The 20269-nt window shown below is 37.9% G+C and overlaps 1 protein-coding gene across 1 annotated transcript; it reads right to left on the bottom strand.

The window, feature by feature from the left end:
- Nucleotides 1–10457: 10457 nt before the first annotated feature.
- Nucleotides 10458–14631, bottom strand: LOC139892986 (uncharacterized). The gene is made up of 4 exons (XM_071876115.1): nucleotides 14289–14631; nucleotides 13308–13454; nucleotides 11938–13223; nucleotides 10458–11856 (listed from the first exon to the last, which is right to left on the bottom strand). The coding sequence occupies exons 2-4, from the start codon at nucleotides 13437–13439 to the stop codon at nucleotides 10836–10838; spliced, it is 2439 nt and encodes an 812-aa protein (XP_071732216.1). The 5' UTR covers nucleotides 13440–13454; nucleotides 14289–14631; the 3' UTR covers nucleotides 10458–10835.
- Nucleotides 14632–20269: the final 5638 nt, after the last annotated feature.

Genomic DNA, 20269 nt, shown 5'->3' with positions numbered 1-20269 from the left:
CTTCAAATTGATGTGTAGGTTGCTTGAGAAAACTCCATAAACTTGATTAGTGATTTTGGTGAATTCGGGTTAGGGTTTGATAAGCTTGAAATGAATATTTGATGCATTGAATGACATGAATTGTAGTTAGTAAGTAGTTAGTTGTATTGTATGCTCAATTACCTACAAAACGGCATGTTATATGTATGCATTAAATGCCCGAATCATAAATGTGCACTTATCAAATTTGTGTATTAAATGTGTGCATTAATTGATCATTTACTTTGGAAAGCCGATTGTTACAAATAACATTTTTGGTTGGTGAAATGTATTTAGTTGTGTTCTTTGTCAAATTACCTTTCTAACGATATAAGATACGAGTTCTAAGTATTAGCGGTTTGCGAGTTATGCTTGAAAGTGTTTGGAATTGAGACTTGGACATTTGAGACTGACCAGGTACCAGTTCCCGTGTATTGTCGCGGCGCGACAATTTGGGGCCGCGACGCGGCCTAAGCCGTGTCCAGTTTCTGACCTCTTTGGTCAAAATACGAAAAATGTTTGGCACACTATGGACCTCCGATTCACATGAGACTTGTTCTAACATGCTTATATATGAATAAAAACCTCAGAAAAATAGTTCGGGACCCGACCCGAACGTGTTGACTTTCGTTGACTTTGACCGACCAAAGTTTGACTTTTTGTCAAACTTAACCAAATGATTATGCAACCTTCCTAACTTGTTTCTGTACTTGTATCTTGCATGAAACTTGACAATTTGATTCACATGCTACATAATCGAGTCGTAACGAGCCATAGGACTAATTAAACATCTTTAACCTATCGTGTTTACCGTTATTGATACGACCTATTGGTTTAGGTCAAGACTAGCACTATCCTTCGCACACGTTACTTTGTGAAGTACTTTTCATACGTGCACTCAAGGTGAGATCATAGTCCCATCCTTCAAACAACTTTTATGCTTTAAACTATGGGATGAGAAACATATACGTATCATACTTTTACACTTTAAACACAAGTACGAAAACGAACATTCCACGTACGGGTTTGAACAAAAAGCCTCAATTCAATTATCATTAGTTACACTTGCAGGGTGTAAACGTGAACTTATATTATGTGATCACATGGGCTTGACGAGCCTCATTCGGACGGTTCGCTACCGTTAGCGGATGAAATATATTTTCGGGTCTAGTGTATGTTCTAACACTACGCGAAGGGTGCAAAACAGTTAAGTTTGATAATTGGGTGCCCGCGAAACAAATAACAACTTTGGAATGCAAATGATTTAGATAATCATATTATATTAAATCTTGTGGTTCAAATGCAACGTTTACTAAAACACCTATGATTTCACCAACGTTTTCGTTGACAGTTTTCTATATGTTTTCTCAGGTCCTTGAAAGCTACTTGATACATGCTTCCGCACTCTTTTTGATACTTGCTTGGATGTCGAGTATACATGCATAGATGGAGCGTCTTTTGACTACTTTAAATTGTGTCGCATAGGTTTCATTCGTACGTTAAACATTGTAATGTAACTAGTCTTTCGAACTACATTTGTAAACTTGAAACATCCTTTTTCTTATAAAATAAATGCGACATATTTTGGTCAAAAGTCATAATAAAGACTTATGACCACGCAACGGGACCGAAGTAGTCGGCGCCGTCAAACATGATTTTGTCGGGTCGCTACAGATGGTATCAGAGCGTTGGTTGTAGGGATTTAGAGTTCATTGGTGTCAACCCCGAGTCATAGGGTACATTGGTGAGTCTAGACTACAACCGGCATATAGACTTGAAGTAGGAATTACTTGACTATTTGTGCATTTATACTCGAACGCTTCTACTCATATCTACTCTTATTTCATCTAAATCTCACGTTGTTTAATTTGATTGACACGCCACCTTGACTATATGAAATAATGTCGAATGCACATATGAATCAGGGTAATATAATTTCCGGGATTATATTACGGTGACTCATATGAACGTTCCGACATTATGACATAAAGAATTTAAGGCGAGTCAAGGAAAATTTTCTCTCTATCTTTATTCCATATCACGGTTAGTATTATTTAGAATACTAACCAACGGTATTCTTTTGTTTTGAAGGAACAATGCCTCCTCGTCGTGCACCACGCCGTGAAACACCCGAACAAGCTCTACAACGCATGATAGCCACCGCCGTAGATGCGGCTATGGCCGGTCACTCATCCAACAACAATAACAATAATAATAACAACAACTAAAACAACAACAACAGCAACAACAACAACAATGGAGCCGGTAACTCAAACGAGGGATGCTCCTATAAAGCCTTCATGGGGTGCAAACCTCACACTTTTGATGGAACCGGGGGACCGGTTGTGCTCACCCGATGGTTTGAGCAAACGGAAGCCGTCTTTAGCATAAGTGGTTGTCGGGACCAAGACAAGGTCAAATACTCCACTCACACTTTAGCCGGTGTCGCTCTTACATGGTGGAATACTTATGTACAATCGGTGGGTACCGATGAAGCTCACGCCCTCTCTTGGGCCGATTTAAGGGAAAAGATGGTCATCGAATATTTCCCTCGCGAAGAAACCCGAAAGCTCGAACAAGAGCTAAGAACCTTGGAGGCGGTCGGAAACGATCTCAATGCCTATAATCAACGATTCGCCGAACTATCCTTGATGTGCCCAAACCTCGTGAACCCCGAATCTCAAAGGGTCGAACTTTATATGTATGGTCTTCCAAAGAGCATCAAACAAGGGGTGATGTCATCCAAACCCGCTAACCTACAACAATCTTTGAACATGGCCCGCCAATTGATCGAAACGGTTGATGAAATCGTAGTACCGGCGCCTAAAGCCGAGGACAAGTCGGGTAACAACAAAAGAAAATGGGAAGCCCCTCAATCAAGCAACAACTACAACAACAACTTCACCAAAAAGCCTTTCACCTCCGACACCAAGAAAAGTTATGGCGGAAATAAACCCTTTTGCAACAAATGCCACAAACACCACTATGGTGAATGTAGCAATCTATTTTGCCACCGGTGCCAAAGGGGTGGTCATGTGGCCAACGATTGTAGAAGTGCCGCCCCCGTCGCTCAAAAGGTGCCCAATGCACCAAAATCGGGTACTTGTTATGAATGTGGCCAAACGGGTCATTTTAGAAATGCCTGTCCGAAGAAGAAAGCCAACCCCAACACACGCGGCCGAGCTTTCAACATCAACACCGAGGAAGCCCGAGATGACAATGAATTAGTCACGGGTACGTTTCTCCTCAACAACACTTATGTTACTTGTTTATTCGATTCAGGTGCCGATAAGAGTTTTGTATCCAAGACTTTGACTCAATCTTTTAGCACTCCACCACTTCCACTAGATACCACTTATACCATTGAAGTGGCTAACGGGAAACTATTAAGTGCCGACACATATTACCGGGGGTGTACGTTAAACATTTTGGGTAAGGAATTTGAAATTGACTTGATACCCATGGAACTAGGAAGCTTTGATGTAATAATCGGTATGAATTGGTTAGTCAAAACGAAATCTCACATCCTTTGTGATCTTAACGCAATCCGAATTCCTATCGAGAATGGTGAACCTTTGATTGTTTATGGCGATAAGAGTTGCACCAGACTCAACCTCGTTTCGTGCCTTAAAGTTAGAAAACTACTCCGTAAGGGTTGTTTTGCGATCCTTGCCCACGTTAAGAAAGTCGAGTCCGATGAGAAGCATATCGATGATGTGCCTATTGTTAGTGACTTTTTCGATGTATTTCCCGACGAATTGCCGGGTCTTCCACCCCATCGACCGGTTGAATTCCAAATCGATCTTATTTTTGGAGCCGCACCCGTAGCACGTGCACCATATAGACTCGCTCCATCCGAAATGCAAGAATTGCAAAGTCAAATCCAAGAACTACTTGATCGTGGTTTTATCCAACCTAGCCATTCACCTTGGGGCGCTCCGATTTTGTTTGTTAAAAAGAAAGACGGATCCCTACGAATGTGCATTGATTATCGTGAACTAAACAAATTGACGGTTAGGAACCGATATCCTCTTCCTCGCATCGATGACCTCTTTGATCAATTACAAGGGTCTTGCGTATATTCAAAAATCGATCTCCGCTCGGGTTATCATCAATTAAGGGTTAAGGGGGAAGATGTCTCCAAAACCGCTTTCCGAACTCGTTATGGTAGTTATGAATTTCTTGTAATGCCATTTGGTCTCACTAACGCACCGGCGGTGTTCATGGATCTTATGAACCGCGTGTGCAAACCGTATCTTGACAAATTCGTTATCGTGTTCATCGATGATATTTTGGTCTATTCAAAAAGCGAAGAAGAACACGAGGAACACCTCCGACTTGTGCTTGAACTTTTAAGACAAGAAAGACTCTATGCCAAATTCTCCAAGTGTGAATTTTGGTTGAAGGAAGTTCAATTTCTTGGTCATGTTGTAAGTGACCAAGGTATTAAAGTCGATCCATCAAAAATCGAAGCCATTAGTAAATGGGAAACTCCTACTACTCCGACTCACATTCGTCAATTCTTGGGTCTCGCCGGGTACTATCGTAGATTCATCGAAAACTTCTCTTTGGTTGCACGTCCTCTAACCGCATTAACTCACAAGGGAAAGAAATTCATTTGGGCGACCGAGCAAGAATCCGCGTTCTAAATCTTGAAGACAAAGCTTACCACCGCTCCTATCTTGTCACTTCCCGAAGGCAACGATGATTTTGTTGTGTATTGCGACGCCTCGAAACATGGTTTTGGGTGTGTGTTGATGCAACGAACGAAAGTCATTTCTTATGCTTCTCGACAACTCAAAATTCATGAACGAAACTACACGACACATGATCTCGAACTCGTAGCCGTTGTCTTTGCACTTAAAATGTGGAGACACTATCTTTATGGAACCAAGAGTAATATCTTTACCGATCACAAAAGTATCCAACACATCTTCGATCAAAAGCAACTAAACATGAGACAACGAAGGTGGATTGAAACCTTAAACGATTACGATTGCGAACTTCGTTACCATCCCGGGAAGGCAAACGTAGTAGCCGATGCCTTAAGTCGCAAAGAAAGAGCGGTACCTCTTCGTGTCCGAGCCTTAAACATCACCATCCACACCAACCTTAATAGCCAAATTCGGGTAGCCCAAGATGAGGCTCTCAAGGATGAAAATGTTTCACACGAGCTCTTGAACATTCTCGTCTCTCGATTCGAAACTAAGGAAACCGGACTCCGATATTTCGCCGGAAGGATTTGGGTGCCTAGTTATGGGAACCTACGAAGTCTCATTTTAGATGAAGCCCATAAGTCACGATACTCGATCCACCCCGGTGCCAATAAGATGTACCACGACCTTAAACAACAATATTGGTGGCCGAACATCAAAAGGGACGTAGCTACTTATGTTTCCAAGTGTTTGACATGTTCCAAAGTCAAAGCCGAACACCAAAGACCGTCCGGACTACTTCAACAACCCGAGATCCCGCAATGGAAGTGGAAAAGGATAACGATGGATTTTATCACCAAACTACCAAAAACGACGGGCGGTTATGATACCATTTGGGTTATTGTTGACCGTCTCACCAAATCCGCACACTTTCTTGCCATGAAGGAGACCGACAAAATGGAGAAACTTGCGCAACTTTACATTAAAGAAATCGTAGCCCGACACGGTGTACCTTTATCGATTATCTCCGACCGAGATGGCCGTTTTGTTTCTAGATTTTGGCGTACCTTGCAAGAAGCGTTGGGAACGCGTTTAGACATGAGCACCGCATATCATCCTCAAACCGATGGACAAAGCGAACGTACAATTCAAACCTTGGAGGACATGTTACGAGCTTGCGTGGTTGATTTTGGAAAAGCTTGGGACAAGCACTTACCTCTCGCCGAGTTCTCTTACAACAATAGTTATCACGCGAGTATTAAAGCCGCACCTTTTGAAGCGCTATACGGCCGAAAATGTCGTTCACCTCTTTGTTGGGCCGAGGTAGGCGACGTGCAAATCACCGGACCCGAACTCATTCACGAAACCACCGAGAAGATCGTACAAATCCGAGATAGGCTCCGGACGGCCCGGAGTCGTCAAAAGTGCTACACCGATAAAAGACGCAACGACCTCGAATTTCAAGTCGGTGACCGAGTAATGTTAAAAGTTGCACCTTGGAAAGGTGTAATCCGTTTTGGGAAACGCGGGAAGCTAAATCCGCGGTATATTGGTCCTTTCGAAATCTTGGAGCGTATTGGAAACGTTGCTTATCGTTTAGATCTTCCGCCTCAATTGAACTCCGTTCATCCTACCTTCCATGTATCTAACTTGAAAAAGTGTCTTGCCGAACCCGATATCGTCATCCCTCTCGGGGAACTTACTATTGATGACAAGTTTCATTTTGTGGAGGAACCGGTTGAAATTGTGGACACCTCCGTCAAGACATTGAAACAAAGCCGAATCCCGATTGTTAAAGTCCGTTGGAACGCCAAAAGAGGACCCGAGTTTACTTGGGAAAGGCAAGATCAAATGCAAAAGAAATACCCTCATTTATTCCCAATTCCGAAAACGCAGGATTCCGAGGAAGAAACAACGACTACTACGCCTACTTAAATTTCGGGACGAAATTTCTTTTAAGGAGTAGGTAATGTAACATCCCGCCTTTTTCCGTTTACTTTTCCGTTTAACTATTTAAATCCCGTTATATGTTTATAACATCTCCCGTTAATACGTGTTTTAAAAAATATCTCGTCTAGGTAATTCACGCACCCGCAACCGAACTTGAGGGACTAGTTTCGCCAAAATGCCAAAGAGGTGACTAGCCTTTGACTAGTCAACCCCCACCCCCATCTTTTCTTTTTCATTTTCCCTTTTCTTCTTCTACTTCCATATTTTCTCTCAATTTCTCAAACAAGGAATCATCATCTAAATCCAAGCTAGCGGGTGTCTTGCAAAACAAATTACATATTTGAAATCCTTGCAACTTCCTCTTCGATTCCATACCGACTTCATCAAGTTTGGGTAACTTTCTAAAATCACTAGATTTTGTGTTCTTGATATTTTTGAACTTATAAAGTTGTTAATTAGTGTCTATGGCTCAAGTCTAACATGAATATATGATTTATATGCTCGATTTCATTATTTGAAGTAACTAGCTTGAGTATGAACTTTAGTGTGTTTGATTTGGTGATTTGGTTGTTTGAATGTTGTTAAATGTTATAAATGCATGTATTAAATGTGTTCCTAGTATCACTAGCTTCAAATTGATGTGTAGGTTGCTTGAGAAAACTCCATAAACTTGATTAGTGATTTTGGTGAATTCGGGTTAGGGTTTGATAAGCTTGAAATGAATATTTGATGCATTGAATGACATGAATTGTAGTTAGTAAGTAGTTAGTTGTATTGTATGCTCAATTACCTACAAAACGGCATGTTATATGTATGCATTAAATGCCCGAATCATAAATGTGCACTTATCAAATTTGTGTATTAAATGTGTGCATTAATTGATCATTTACTTTGGAAAGCCGATTGTTACAAATAACATTTTTGGTTGGTGAAATGTATTTAGTTGTGTTCTTTGTCAAATTACCTTTCTAACGATATAAGATACGAGTTCTAAGTATTAGCGGTTTGCGAGTTATGCTTGAAAGTGTTTGGAATTGAGACTTGGACATTTGAGACTGACCAGGTACCAGTTCCCGTGTATTGTCGCGGCGCGGCCTAAGCCGTGTCCAGTTTCTGACCTCTTTGGTCAAAATACGAAAAATGTTTGGCACACTATGGACCTCCGATTCACATGAGACTTGTTCTAACATGCTTATATATGAATAAAAACCTCAGAAAAATAGTTCGGGACCCGACCCAAACTTGTTGACTTTCGTTGACTTTGACCGACCAAAGTTTTACTTTTTGTCAAACTTAACCAAATGATTATGCAACCTTCCTAACTTGTTTCTGTACTTGTATCTTGCATGAAACTTGACAATTTGATTCACATGCTACATAATCGAGTCGTAACGAGCCATAGGACTAATTAAACATCTTTAACCTATCGTGTTTACCGTTATTGATACGACCTATTGGTTTAGGTCAAGACTAGCACTATCCTTCGCACACGTTACTTTGTGAAGTACTTTTCATACGTGCACTCAAGGTGAGATCATAGTCCCATCCTTCAAACAACTTTTATGCTTTAAACTATGGGATGAGAAACATATACGTATCATACTTTTACACTTTAAACACAAGTACGAAAACGAACATTTCACGTACGGGTTTGAACAAAAAGCCTCAATTCAATTATCATTAGTTACACTTGCAGGGTGTAAACGTGAACTTATATTATGTGATCACATGGGCTTGACGAGCCTCATTCGGACGGTTCGCTACCGTTAGCGGATGAAATATATTTTCGGGTCTAGTGTATGTTCTAACACTACGCGAAGGGTGCAAAACAGTTAAGTTTGATAATTGGGTGCCCGCGAAACAAATAACAACTTTGGAATGCAAATGATTTAGATAATCATATTATATTAAATCTTGTGGTTCAAATGCAACGTTTACTAAAACACCTATGATTTCACCAACGTTTTCGTTGACAGTTTTCTATATGTTTTCTCAGGTCCTTGAAAGTTACTTGATACATGCTTCCGCACTCTTTTTGATACTTGCTTGGATGTCGAGTATACATGCATAGATGGAGCGTCTTTTGACTACTTTAAATTGTGTCGCATAGGTTTCATTCGTACGTTAAACATTGTAATGTAACTAGTCTTTCGAACTACATTTGTAAACTTGAAACATCCTTTTTCTTATAAAATAAATGCGACATATTTTGGTCAAAAGTCATAATAAAGACTTATGACCACGCAACGGGACCGAAGTAGTCGGCGCCGTCAAACATGATTTGGTCGGGTCGCTACACCCGGTACTAGGTCTAGCGCTCGGGGTCTTGATTATCCGATGTTTTACCTTCTATGGGGGAGCCAATGTGATCGTTCATAGGAGGGTTTCCTCACTTACCACAAAAAAAAATAATAATAAAAAAAAAAAAAAATTATGAGGTTCAACAAGTTGGTGATGCACAAATAGGAGTTACACAACAGATTGAGATTATGTCCAAGTGGAGTTGCAGAACTAGGTGTGCTTAATCAACCTCTTGAAAGCAATGAGGCTAGCACTATTGTTCAAAATGCTTATCCCCGTACAAAGAATGGTGAAACTAACTCTAAGAAGGATAATGGTTCGGTCGTGCTACGGGACGAAAATAAGGCGGTTAATTCGGGCGACAATTGGGACAGTGGCGGTACTTGGTGGAACCCAAAGGGGATATCCGCCCCACCTGAATTTTACGGAACAAAAAATTTTACACTAAAAAAAAAATTACAAAAAAATAAGGTTTTTTTTTGTGTTTGCCCCTGCTAAAAATGAAAAATTTACTAAATTTTTACACTGCCCCGTCTGTATCCGAGTTCAAGTTCCGCCACTGAATTGGAAAAGGTTTTTTTTTCAAAATTTGGCGGACCGTGGTTTAATTCCGCCTTGTGCTTTGGGATTAATTGTTAATGGTAATTCTAAAAATGTTATTTCGTATAATTTTAAATATAGGAAAGGCAAAGGAGTGCATATCGACAAAGTGGACAGGATGACTTCTCGTCTGGATGAAAAAAAATAGAAAGTGACCTAAAGCCGGTTAAAATGTTTCTTTTAGTTGTCTATCTTGTTGCTTTTAGGTTCTCGTGATGTCTGTTAAATTTTGTTCTTGTATGTTGCTTTTTGTTTCGTTATAGGTAACGTTAGGCTCGGTTAGAGTTAGCTAGTAAATAAGTTGTCTAGTTGTTTATTTTTTGCCAGCATTTTCATTTTCATTTGTTCTCCGTGTATCAGTTTGTGGGATTTTCATTTTCTGATGAAGATTTCTTTAATTTTGATAGTAATCGTTATTTGAGTCAAAAAAAAAAAAAAAAAAAAAAAAAAAAAAAAAAAAGCTATACTAAAAGGCTTTATCCCGCCCGTTTGTTGCCTCTGCGCGTTCCTCCTTGCTCAGACGTTTTCTCTTAGTCTCCACCCATCAGGTTGTCGTCCGTTGTCTTTGGAGTTGTCGTGTTTTGATTTATATGGATTATCGGCCATATTCTGGCAACGAGTTTTTTTAGGCTACGGTCTCCCCTTTTCGTCTGACTCGGTGAATCTCAAGTGGTGGTTTGTAGTTTGGAACGTTGGTGGCGGTTTTTGTTCGTGGTTTCCTGTAGCCGGCAAGTAGATTGTTGAATCAAAACAGAACAGACTAGTTAGAGCAGACCCACAACAGAAGTCCAAATTAAAGGTTTACCAAACCATATTGTTCAAACCCAGTCCTCTTGATGCACCAATTTCTGCAATTAGCTGGCTATGGCTACGAGTAATGATTACTCGGAGATTAACATTATTTTGATCAAAATAACAACAAAATATTGGAGTTTTGAGATTAATAATAAATAAGAGTAAGACAGTGAATAATATAACTTAATAATTTATTCGATCAGAGCATATTACAGTATAATGACCAGAGAAAATACTCGAAACAGTATTCTCTAGAACACCACTCAAAATGGTACCAATCCAATAAGAACAAGATATCAGACTTAAAAGTAATGGTCCTAGATACCCTGCTGACCAAACTAACAACTTGACCAGCAAAAAACTTCAAAGAAAAGTAATAAATAAAATAAAATCAAAGGGATCAACTATTCAAAAAACTCCTATATACCAAGTTACCAACTAAATAAACCCCTTGTCAAAGAACATGAAGAAAAAAAAAAAAAAAAGCAAACCTAAATTAAGGCAAAAAAATAGTCATCATTCCCTTTGCAAATTATCTTTACGAAATTCTCCTTCCCCAGCGTTGAACATCTTGTTAGCAGCGTATCGACAACCTTTCTCCTCACTTGTATTCTCATGTTTTATGAAACACGTATTCTCACTACGACCATATCCAAAGCCATTATCTTTATTACGAGGATACCAACCCTTAAAAGACTCGTCCACGTCAGACCTATAACGCCTCCTTTCGTTCATCATTCCATATTTTTCATCATGTAGCACGCTATCGTTGGTATTCGCCTGCGAATATCTTCCTGGACGTGGAATGCGACGCAAATTATCATCCGACTTAACATAACTAGGTGAATCAAACTTTTCATTACGCGTAAACGTTCTAACTGGTGACGATCTCCTATCCCTATTATATTGCCCATTTACAACGTTTCGGTTATTAAAGTTTCCAAACGCTTCCTTTTCACCAGGTTTTCGTAACGGAAATCTTGTATCGGGCCTATAATCCGGGCTTTGTCTTTTTTCAGCAACTACAATCCGTTTTTTCGGAAAATGCCATGCAACCGGAGACCCTGATCTAGATCTTGACCTTGACCGTCTTCGAGTTTGTGATTGATATGCACCTCGATCGAAATTAGATGAATACGGTTTCCTTTGCCCATAGCCCACCTCAGAATCATAGTATTCTTTGAATTCACCCGTAGATCGAACACGGCTAATACCACCTCTTGCTGGTAGTGGGGCCCTGTGAACACCACCACGGTAAGCTTCGTTTCTGTCAGATGGTGATGGCCTTCGATCGAACGTCCTGAAATTACCCCTCGGGTTATAACTTAAACCTTGATTGTTGTCGTGGTTACTTGATCCTGCGATAGCGTTTTTTATACCAGGGTACCCATGACCGTTTCTTGAAACGGGACCACCCCATCGACCACTAGCATCATTTGGAGTACGACCATTGTAAGAAGTTCTGTCCCGTCCCATGAACCTTTTGGGACCAAAATCCCTTTCGGCTCGCAAATATGTATCTCCAACATTGTCAGACCTAAAAGCAAGAAACATATTATATTAAACTTGACTAATATATATAACTAGATAAGAAGCAAAAACATAATTACACAATTACCTGCTACGACGTATACAGTCACCATTCTTGTGCACATCAAACGAAGTTGATGTCGATCTATCTATACCGAACATATTCCCGCCACTTCTCGGAACGGAACGAAATCTTTCTGAACCGTTATACTTTTTAACTGAAGTAGCATACATAGAATGCTCCTGCAGCCGATGCTCGAGCTCTTTAGACCCCAAGGCATCAGCTTTATTGTCTGGTTGACTTTCACTAATCATATCTGCACCTAATACTCCAATTGTTTGGTTGTGATTAAGAGGGATTTCGGTCCGAACTGATTCAAGAGTATCAAAATTATCTTCATACATATTATCTGACTCATAGTCAACATACTCTCTACTTGGCTCTCTTAACTCGCCATCTTCAACTGGAGAATCATATCCTACTGCCTTAACTGTGTCGATCGTATCGCCCTCGACCCGTTCGTCATGTGAAACATTGGACCCACAACAATCACTTAAACGGTCTTCTGAATTAACCTTGTCATTATTACCATCACCTTTTATAGACACACATCCCCCTTGTACTACTTCAGAAACCGCCTGCCCATCCTCAGATTTATTAAAAAACTCAAAATTTATTATTGAGGCAGTAGAAGTAGAAACATTTTCAGACTTAACTGGATTAACAAAATTAACCCCATCTGATTTACTCATACAACTCTCAGAATCCGACGTCTTGCACGTGATTGCACCATCATTGTTTCCATGAATAGAGATTGCAACATTTCCCTTAAAATCTTCTGCAATTTGGGAATTTATAGTTTCATAAACTTCCAATTTTGTTTGCCCATTATGAAAACCATCATCTTTTTCGGTATGAGGGTCTGCAAGAAGATCACAAGGTTCTTCCCACTCATCTGGAACAGTATTTAGATCCCAATGCAACCGAACACCTTTTGAGACAACAGGGCTTTTATCACCCTCACGGTTTCCATTATCACAAATGTTAGGCATAACAGCAATTGTACTAGCCTGAACAGATGATTCATCCGATATCACTGGGACAATATCCTCTTTTACTTCATCAGTTTGTACACTAACTTTTGTTATGGTGTGCACAACTTCAGTAGACTCCGAGCTATCGTAAATGGAGCTATGGCAAGCCGCAGCAGCAAGAAGTTCAATACCCGAGAAGTCATCATTCGGAGAACATTTACGAACCACAGCAGACCCATCAATCGGAGGAGTCTGAGGTTGAAGCATACATAATCTTTTCTTTATAGGTACATCGGCTACTTCCTCAGCAAAGTGTTGGCCAAGAATGGCTACACCAGACTGCCAATAATACAATTAAGCATAAACCTAATGCCTGTTTGAATAAATAAACAACACATATACATATAAAAGTAAAGTAAATACCTTTTCATGCTCATAAACAACCGAGTCATGAATCTTGAAACTGCTCCCCCAAGGCATCCTTCGCCGTGTCGTTGTACTCCTCCTGCCCTTCTTAAAAGAAGTCCAAGTCATGTCTAAGTTGCCAAACTTCATAAGTTCCAGTTAACACTGTTACATAGAAACCACTAATTATTATACAAATATCAAACTCAGCTACAAATCACAAAAAAAGTATCCTAAAAAGATCAATCTACACTGCTTTGTTTGCAGTAGAAATTGATATAGTGGGTATACTATACCCAACACCAAGGACCCAAAAAGTGATAAATTGCTACTTTAGCTTTAAGTGGCAGTGTATAGACCATTAAAGAATGCATCACAAACATTATCGAAACTCCGAACTCAACAATACAGATTAATTAGTAACTAACTCCTTCATTGAGTTCTAAAGATCCAATCTGATCTGATCATATATAAATCAGAGAATGCATCACAAACATTATCAGAAGTTCAAACTCCAGAATATAGATTAATTAAATAATTAATTAATAAACTAACTCCTTCATTGAGTTCCCTGTAGATCTGATCCGATCTGATCATATATAAAATAGGTCCCACTTAGAAGATTTGTATATGTATCTTTTATGTAATCAGATCTCAGGTCAAACAAATATATTTATTTGCAGTCAACATGATGATTCATCCAAAGAACCGGAGTATAATTTTCCGGTCCACAAAACAGAATTCGACCGGCCAAATTTATAATCACGTTCAGATCTTCAATTTAGAGAACTCTTGTAGATTTGTGCCCTGATGTATGAAAAAAAAAGATTTCCTTCAAAGATCTCGAGATTTAAACCGTAATAAACAATTTTTTCAATTCATAAATTAGGGTTCTAGATCTGATGAAGCGATTAGACGGCCGTGAATCGATTCCTTTTGTTGTAGATTAAACCTAAAAACACTACACGAATAAAAAGACGACGCGTGTTCTTTCATTACCTGTAATCGATCTTCTATTTGCCGTGTCAGATCAACCAAAATCAAAATCAATTACGTCTCCTTTATTCTTCTGATTTGACGAAAACAAAACAAAAACTTCAATCGATCTTCAATCAAAATATATCTAGATCTTATTGGATCAAACAACCGTATAAATCCGTGGAGTGATTCGAGAAGAAGAACGGTTCATATCGATCTCAAATTAATCAATTAAATAATAATCAATTCATTTGTATTTTGCTTGAATTAAACGCTGAAAGGAGCCGATTGAACGTCGTTATCTATAATCAGCGATTAGGTTTAAGAGTTGAAAATTTCGAATCTTTGGGAAGAAAACTTGCGATGAGAGTAATAATTGGTAGGCTGAAATCGAAGGTATTGACGTGTATATATATTACCTCTTGAAGTTATCGTATATATATCGAGATATTGAATACTTCGTATATATCGAGAAATTGAACAATTATCGGAACACGATTGTATAGGAGTATTTTTTTCTCTATCGTGCACAAATAATTGTATTTATATTTATATTTTGTTATAATTCAGTAGGCTTATAACTACCTTTAGTGGTTTGATTCTTGATGTTATAATTCAGTAGGCTTATAACTACCTTTAGTGGTTTGATTCTTGATGTTATAATTCAGTAGGCTTATAACTACCTTTAGTGATTTGATTCTTGATTTAGAATACTAATAATGAAGTGTAAGAACAAAGATGATAATGGAGAGAAAGAAAGAAACACTTTGTAAGTGTGAGAAATGGTGCAAGTTTAATGCTTGCATTCATGAGTATTTATAGCCTAAAATCTCAATATAAAAATACATACTTTGTGTACCAAAATTGACTATATGTATACACCAAAATTGACTATCCATATCTATATTATTATTATTATTATAACACTCCCCCTTGGATAGCAATTTTATTTTGTTGAAGATCAACTATAAATTACTGCCTCGTTAAAAACCTTGCTAAAGAAAACCCAGTGGGAAAAAACTTTAGCTAAGGGAAAAAGAGTGCAGCATGGAGTTGACTCCCCCTCAAGTAGACATCGCTTCAGCTGTTACATCTTTTGAACATGTCTCATGCCAATGTTATGAACGTGTGTTCTGAAAATAGCAGTTGGAAGTGCTTTCGTGAAAAGATCAGCAGAGTTTTTGCTAGATTGCACATATCTCATTTCAATCTGGTTGTCCTTAATGAGATTTTGAGTGTATGAGAAGAATCTAGGTGGTATGTGTTTTGTTCGGTCACTTTTGATATACCCTTCTTTCATCTGTGCTATGCAAGCTGCATTATCTTCATAGATAGTTGTTGGACTTTTATCGCGTTCTAGTCCACAAGAATCAGTAATGAGTTGTGTCATTGATCTCAACCAAAAACATTCTCGAGTAGCTTCATGTAATGCAATCACTTCGGCATGATTTGACGATGTAGCAACAAGTGTTTGTTTTTGAGAACGCCATGATATTGCAGTACCTCCATTTAGGAATACATATCCAGTTTGAGATTTAGCTTTATGTGGATCAGATAAATAACCTGCATCTGCATAACCAACCAAATCTTGTTTTGATTCGTTAGAATAAAATAATCCTAAATCAGTAGTTCCTCGAAGGTATCGAAATATGTGTTTGATCCCATTCCAGTGTCTTTTGGTAGGAGCAGAGCTGAACCTTGCCAACAAATTAACTGCAAAAGAAATGTCAGGTCTTGTACAATTTGTAAGATACATAAGAGCTCCAATTGCACTAAGATATGGTACTTCTGGTCCAAGAATGTCTTCTTGATCTTCACATGGACGAAATGGATCAGCTTCAACATTGAGTGATCTAACAACCATAGGAGTACTTAATGGTTTTGCCTTGTCCATATTGAAACGTTTCAAAATCTTTTCAGTATATGTTGTTTGATGTACAAGTAAACCATTAGGCATATGCTCAATTTGTAAATCAAGGCAATACTTGGTTTTTCCGAGATCTTTCATTTCAAATTCTTTCTTTAGAAGTTGAATGGCTTCATGGATCTCTTTATTTGTACCTATGATGTTAAGATCATCAACATAAACAGCTATGATCACATATCCGGATGTTGTTTTCTTAATGAAAACACAAGGGCAAGTAAGATTATTTGTATACCCTTTGCTTATCAAGTAATCACTTAATCGGTTATACCACATACGTCCCGATTGTTTTAACCCATATAAAGATCTTTGTAATTTAATCGAATACATTTCTTTGGGTTTTGCATTTGATGCTTCTGGTACCTTAAATCCTTCAGGTATCTTCATATATATATCACTATCAAGTGATCCATATAGATAAGCAGTCACAACATCCATGAGATGCATTTCTAAATTTTTAGAAACTGCCAGACTGATTAAGTACCTAAAAGTAATTGCATCCATAACAGGAGAATAAGTTTCTTCATAATCAATTCCCGGTCTTTGAGAAAAACCTTGAGCTACAAGTCTAGCTTTATACCTTGTAACTTCATTTTTCTCATTTCTTTTTCGGACAAAAATCCATCTGTATCCTACAGGTTTCACATCTTTAGGAGTGAGAATGATGGATCCGAAAACTTTTCTTTTATTGAGTGATTCTAATTCAGCTCGTATTGCTTCTTTCCATTGAGCCCAATCATGTCTATTTTGACATTCAACCATAGATGTTGGTTCTGGATCATCATCATTATTCATGATGTCATATGCAACATTAAATGAAAATTTCTCATCAAGATTTTTCATTTCATTTCGGTTCCATAATATTTTTGAATATGCATAATTGATTGCAATTTCTGTATTGACATCATCAATCTCCTCTGCAGTAGGAGTACTGATTTGTGGTTCTTCTTGAACACTTTCTTTTATTTCATTATCAGCTGATTTTCTTTTTCGAGGATTTTTATCCTTTGAACCGATTGGTCTTCCACGTTTCTGACGTGGCAAAGATTCATGAGTGACGTTATTGCCAGCTTTTGGAATTTCAATTCGAGCTGGAGTATTTACTGCTGGTATATATGATTTTGTCACCGTTTTTGTATCTGTAAATGCATCAGGCAATTGATTTGCAAGTTCTTGTATATGCATTATCTTTTGAACTTCTGTCTCGCATTCTTTTGTGCGAGGATCAAGATACTTTAATTGAGGTTCACACCATGAAACATCATTTTCTTTATTTTTCATTTCTCCCCCTAATCTAGGGAACAATGTTTCATTAAAATGACAATCAGCAAAACGTGCTGTAAAAACGTCACCTGTCATAGGTTCAATATACCTTAATATTGAAGATGTTTCATATCCAACATATATTCCCAACCTCCTTTGAGGACCCATTTTTGTACGTTGTGGTGTCGCAATTGGAACATACACTGCACAACCAAATGTTCTAAGATGGGAAATATTTGGCTCTTGACCAAAAGCAAGTTGTAGGGGGGAATATTTATGACTTGCACTTGGTCTGATGCAAATCAATGCAGCAGCATGTAAAATTGCATGACCCCATATAGATACAGGGAGTTTTGTTCTCATTATCAATGGTCTAGCGATTAACTGTAAACGTTTAATCAATGACTCGGCTAAACCATTTTGTGTATGCACATGAGCAACAGAATGTTCAACAACAATTCCTATAGACATGCAATAGTCATTAAATGCTTGAGATGTAAATTCACCAGCATTATCAAGTCTCACCCTTTTAATGGTGTAATCAGGAAAATGAGCTCTCAATTTAATAATTTGGGCAAGAAATTTTGCAAATGCCACATTACGGCTTGATAACAGACAAACATGAGACCATCTGCTAGATGCGTCTATTAGAACCATGAAATATCTAAATGGTCCACATGGTGGATGAATTGGTCCACATATATCACCTTGAATTCTTTCAAGAAACATTGGTGATTCTTTCTCAACCTTAAGTGGTGAGGGTCTAGTTATCAATTTTCCAAGAGAGCAAGATGTACATGGAACCATTGTATCATGATGGATTTTTCTATCCTTTAGTGGATGTCCATGAGTACATTCAATAATCCTTTTCATCATTGTTGATCCTGGATGGCCTAATCTGTTATGCCATAAACTGAATACACCAGGATCAATATATTTTTCGTTAACTACCATATGTATTTCTGGTACATTTATATGTGTATAATGTAATCCAGAACTAAGTCTTGGCAGTTTTTCAACCACATGACTCTTGTCAGTGATACTTAAATATTTCTCATTTTCTGTTGTCACTGACTGATAATCATACCCGTTAAGGTATATGTCGGAGAAACTCAATAAATTTCTGCTTGACTTGGGAGAAAATAAGGCATCATTTATTAAAAATTTTGTACCATTTGGTAGTATGAAATTTGCCTTTCCTATCCCTTTTATCAAGTTAGCAGGTCCTGATATTGTATGTATAGTTCCTTCCGTTGGTTTTAGATCAATAAAATATTTCTCGGATTTAAGTATAGTGTGTGTAGTTCCACTGTCTGCTATACAGAGATCTCCACCACTTGATTGATGTTGTATTCCAGCAAAATTCATATTGAACTTCATATATAAGAAATAAATAGTGAGTACATTAATATTACACAATATTTTAAACGCAAATAGATAGTACTGAAACATTTAGCAAACATAATGACAAAGACAGACGATATTAAATCGTTTATTTTTCAAAAAACACACAACTTAAACATTCAAGAAATCTTCATATAAATCAGATGGTTTCTCAGTGACTGTTGGATCAATATTATCCACAAAATTTACTTCCTTTTCTTTACCTTTCAGCGAATCCTGATACATCTTAACAAGATGTTTAGATGTTCGGCAAGTATTAGCCCAGTGGCCCATTCTACCACATCTGTAGCAAGATTCTTCAGAATTTTTAGAAGAATTTTCTTCAACATCTTGTTTAATGGGCTTGTTTTGTGGTTGATATTTATATTTTCGTGGATTACTATTTCTTTGACCACCACGGCCACGACCACGACCACGTCCACGCCCATTACCATTACCATAAGGATGGTTTCTACCATAGTTATGGCTTTTGGCATGATGATGGTGATGGTTATTATAACCACGACCTTGCCCGCGTCCTTGTCCCTGTTTATAATTATTTGCAGTATTTGCTTCAGGGATTGCAAGTGTACCAGTAGGACGGGATTGCTGATTTTTCATTAATAGCTCATCATTTTGCTCTGCAACTAAGAGATATGAATTAAGTTCAGGATATGTTTTGAACTTTAGCATTCTCAAATTTCTTTGCACTGTGATGTTTGCAGCATTCATTGTGGAGAAAGTTTTCTCCATCATGTCTGCATCACTAATTTCATGTCCACAGAATTTAAGTTGTGAACATGTATTATACAGAGCTGAGCTGTATTCATTTACTTTCTTAAAGTCTTGGAACCTTAATGTTCTCCATTGTTCCATTGCAGCTGGAAGTAAAATTTCTCTTTGATTATTGAATCTGCTTTTGAGACCTTCCCATAAAACATGGGGATCTTCTACAGTCACATAATTATTTTGTAAGCATTCATCAATATGTTGATGAATAAAGCAACATGCCGTAGCTTGTTCTTTTTCAGAACAAGTGTTGTTTTCATTTATGGTTTCAAGAATGCCCATTGATTTAAGATGCATTTTTACTTTTATAACCCATGGCATGTAGTTGTTTCCAGTTGATTCTAAAGGAGTAAATTTAAGCTTTTCCAGATTCGACATTTTCTATTATCAAAAATTAAAACAAACATCATGATAAATTAGAGTCAATTTATATTCATAAGTATATAAACATTAAACATAAATTTAATATAACATAAATGATAAGTAGGTGACAGTGTCGACCATGTGTAAGCAATCATAAATAAATGTTATATAACAAAAATATAAATATTAGTAAACATAAATGAAAATTTGGCGACAGTGTCGACCATATATTTTTCCAGGTGGTATAACCGACCTATATCATTCTGGTGGTATAACCGAC

The sequence above is a fragment of the Rutidosis leptorrhynchoides genome, chromosome 2 (assembly GCF_046630445.1).
Source record: "Rutidosis leptorrhynchoides isolate AG116_Rl617_1_P2 chromosome 2, CSIRO_AGI_Rlap_v1, whole genome shotgun sequence".
Classification (NCBI taxonomy): Eukaryota; Viridiplantae; Streptophyta; class Magnoliopsida; order Asterales; family Asteraceae; genus Rutidosis; species Rutidosis leptorrhynchoides.
The sequence above is the reverse complement of the archived record's forward strand: the minus strand, read 5'-3'. Positions and strand labels throughout refer to the sequence as shown.

What these genes read in the sequence shown, in the direction of transcription:
- LOC139892986 (XM_071876115.1), bottom strand. Translation starts at nt 13,439, where the DNA reads ATGAAGTTTGGCAACTTAGACATGACTTGGACTTCTTTTAAGAAGGGC. An exon ending in TTGTTTATGAGCATGAAAAG is followed by an intron (nt 13,224 to 13,307) that starts GTATTTACTTTA and finishes TATTATTGGCAG; the next exon opens with TCTGGTGTAGCCATTCTTGG. An exon ending in GACTGTATACGTCGTAGCAG is followed by an intron (nt 11,857 to 11,937) that starts GTAATTGTGTAA and finishes TCTTGCTTTTAG; the next exon opens with GTCTGACAATGTTGGAGATA.